Below are 3,279 nucleotides of genomic sequence, written 5' to 3'. Positions count from 1 at the left end.
TAAATGAATTGATAAAAATCACCTCAAAAACATAAACTAACTTTTAAACGTACATTGCGGTAAAATTTTACATAAAAACAATAATTACTTTATTTTCATTTTATGCCTACAGTTTTTGTACTTTTTTTACAGTGCGCAGTAGCTTTGTTTCGGTTCCGTAACTAACAGTAGAGATCCTAATTAGGGAGACTGGTCTAAGTGAATTTGACGTACCCAAACAGGCACGAGTTTGACGTATCCAAACGAGCATTTGCCTTTACGCCCAGCAAAACTTATCAGTGTTGCCAAGCTCAAAACATACGTTGCCAGATCGATTTAGCAAGCTTAGACCAGTCTCCCTATTTAGGGTCTCTAACTAACAGCTGTTCTTTTGTTCTGGTGCCGAAGTTGACAGCTTGTGTTGGCTGCGGGTGAGCTGCCTGTAGTGAGATATAGATGTCGCCCCCTGGTTCGAAATTTACTGACCGTTGTCAAAATTTGTTCAACGTGTATTACACGTGCTTGCCAAACATAAACATTTAGCTGTCAAAATTCTAATCGTTCCACTAGTTCTGGTGGAAAAAAGTTGTTGAAAATTTAATATTGCTGTTTAAACGTAAAACACATACCAAATTTTGGGTTTAAGGGTTCTAAGTTGTGATTGTTGCTTGCAGGATGGAGGTCGACAGCAAGAAGTCGTCGGATGTGGTCACGAAGCTACCTCAGAAGCGCTTCTACCGGCAACGTGCTCATTCCAATCCGATTGCGGACCATAGCTTCCAGTAGTAAGTAACCGGCGTGTTTCAAAGAAGTGTTATTTCTTTTAATGTTATGATTTCTTGTGCAGTCCAGCCCATCCGGATGAGTACGAATGGAGTCAGCACTATCCGGATATTGGCGATAGGCGGGTGGCGTTTGCGGACATTGGCTGTGGGTACGGCGGCTTTTTGGTGACGCTGGGTGAAATTTATCCGGACAAGTTCGCCGTTGGGATGGAGATTCGGGTGAAGGTTTCGGACTACGTGATGGATCGGATTGATGCACTGCGAAAGTTGCACGAGGGCCAGTACCGGAACGTGGCCTGCATTCGGACCAACGCGATGAAGTACTTGACTAATTTCTTCCATAAGGCCCAGCTGGAGAAGATGTTCTTCCTGTATCCGGATCCGCACTTCAAGAAGGCCAAGCACAAGTGGCGAATCATCAATTCGGCGCTGCTCAGCGAGTACAGCTACGTGCTGCGGAAGGGAGGACTTATCTACACCGTGACGGACGTGCGGGATTTGCACGAGTGGATGTGCAAGCACATCGAGCAGCATCCGGCGTTCGAGCGGCTGAGCGAGGCCGAGGTGGAGGCGGACATTTTGTCCGAGAAGCTGCTCGATAGCAGCGAAGAGGGGAAGAAGGTGACCCGAAACAAGGGCGACAAGTTTGTGGCGATCTTCCGGCGGGTTTGAATAAAAGCGAATGGTTTTTGTCGATTATTGTAGTTTTGCGTTTATGATTATGTTTTGAAAGGGTGACAAATTATTTGCCTAAAAAGCTGATTCTCGTCGCCTGACGACATTTTGGAAATCACACAGTGAAGCGCCCTCGCCAATTACTCTGCTCCATATTTGGAGAAATTTCGGGTATCCAATCCTTGCCGGCAGATCTGTTGTTCTTCAGCTTCGTGGTCTCCCTCTTAGCCGTCCCCATGTAATCGTTTTTTGCCAGCAGTAACATAATTAAAATTTTCGGCACCCTCAGTAAATTTTTCGTTGTGTACTATCTTGTGACAACAACCATTTTCGAGTACTTTTCGAGAATCTCGTTTTTTAATAGTTTGATGGTAAATTCGCAATTCGTAATTTTCAGTGTAAGAACGGGCTCTGACCGATCTTTTGCACCAGGTTCCCGACGAACACGCACTGCCCTTATACCTACATCTCACCCTTGCTCTGAGTCAGTACGAGCAACACGCTAGAACACGCTTTGAGTGTTCGTGCCAGGCATGCACGCATTTTAACTCGGCCGGGTTTGAGGTTTGAGGTGTAAGTGTAAGCGCCTAACCATTTACCGAGAAATTAAAAGTGATAGTGTGTGCAACATGGAGTTAAACTTTCTGTGCAGTTGCTGTAAAGGTTCCCATGGCATTTCGAAAAGTTTAACTCCTTTTGCACGCAAACACTCTCACTTTTAATTTCTCGATAGTGTGCCTATTAACTTTCATTTAAGCATTTTTTTTATTATTTATAGTTTCAATTCAAACTCTAACTGTTATTTACTGTGTATTGTTTTCTCCTGAAATCTTCCCTAGTGTTGGATCGTGTTTATCTGTTGCTATTTCTTCTGTCGCGATGTTTTGCTACATTTTTTTACCTAAGCATGTTATAAAAGTTTACCAAAAGTACAATAGTTAATAAATAGAGGTAACAAACAAGCTTAGATTGTATCCAAGGCAGTTTATAGGGCAGATGAAAAATTATTCAAATATTGTGGATTTTTGTCATTGGAAACGGTCGTGGGTTCCCAATTGGTGTGAAAAATTTCAATTGATAGAAAAATTATGGATTCAAATTTTGATTTTTAATCACTTCTCTAACATCAGCTCGCAAATTTTTTATTCAGCCGGAAAATATTATTTTTCTTTAAAAAAAGTATCATTTTCCAGCACATGGTCACCCCTAACTCTGACTCGAATCAAAACAATACCGTCTACAACCACACATTACTTCTCTTTCCCCCCGAGATGTTCCTCGCCTCGTCAACCGACGAGTATCATCAGTATCATCCACCCGGTGCACCCTTGGCCTGCTAGAACCGCTGCATTACACGAATGAAAAATAAAAAAAATCGCCAGAAATTCCGCGGCGGCAGTTGTTTTAAAAAAGGTGGATCGATGTTCTCTGTCGCAGAAATTACACATTTGTTCAAATCAAGTTCTGCAAAATTTTAGGATCATCTATACATTCTTACAAATCACTGGAAACAAGAATCGTCCCGATTGGTTGAGTAATGCCCGAGAACCACTGAGTTGAAGTTACCGTTTAACCTTTTTTGGGAGGCTTAGGCGTCCGTGTAAGTTGGACATCATTAACTTGTTCCTCATTTTTCTCCACTTGAGGGGAGCTAACTAAACTAACTCGAGAATTGGGTCCTAAAATTAAAGCTTAAGATGGTGATATTATTGTACACAACGATAAAGCTTGTTTTTCTGAGTACAATGACACTTAGTACGACCGCAATGGATTTTCAAATAATTTTTGACAGAAACGGTCCTACTTGACAGCTCGGTCCAATCAAAAAATGATCCATCAA

General features: G+C 42.1%; 1 protein-coding gene across 1 annotated transcript; it reads left to right on the top strand.

Annotated features, from left to right (window-relative positions):
- The first annotated feature begins 405 nt into the window (after positions 1-405).
- On the top strand, positions 406-1,460 carry LOC120417760 (tRNA (guanine-N(7)-)-methyltransferase). The gene is made up of 3 exons (XM_039579920.2): positions 406-595; positions 654-764; positions 827-1,460. The coding sequence occupies exons 2-3, from the start codon at positions 655-657 to the stop codon at positions 1,434-1,436; spliced, it is 720 nt and encodes a 239-aa protein (XP_039435854.1). The 5' UTR covers positions 406-595; position 654; the 3' UTR covers positions 1,437-1,460.
- Positions 1,461-3,279: the final 1,819 nt, after the last annotated feature.

Source organism: Culex pipiens, chromosome 1, assembly GCF_016801865.2.
Source record: "Culex pipiens pallens isolate TS chromosome 1, TS_CPP_V2, whole genome shotgun sequence".
NCBI classification, from domain to species: Eukaryota; Metazoa; Arthropoda; class Insecta; order Diptera; family Culicidae; genus Culex; species Culex pipiens.
Note: the sequence above shows the minus strand (reverse complement) of the source record. Positions and strands in the feature narration are given on the sequence as shown.

Excerpts from the sequence above, each read along its gene's own strand:
- LOC120417760 (XM_039579920.2), top strand. The coding sequence starts at position 655 with ATGGAGGTCGACAGCAAGAAGTCGTCGGATGTGGTCACGAAGCTACCT. Across the intron at positions 765-826 it reads GCGGACCATAGCTTCCAGTA|TCCAGCCCATCCGGATGAGT; the intron begins GTAAGTAACCGG and ends TTTCTTGTGCAG.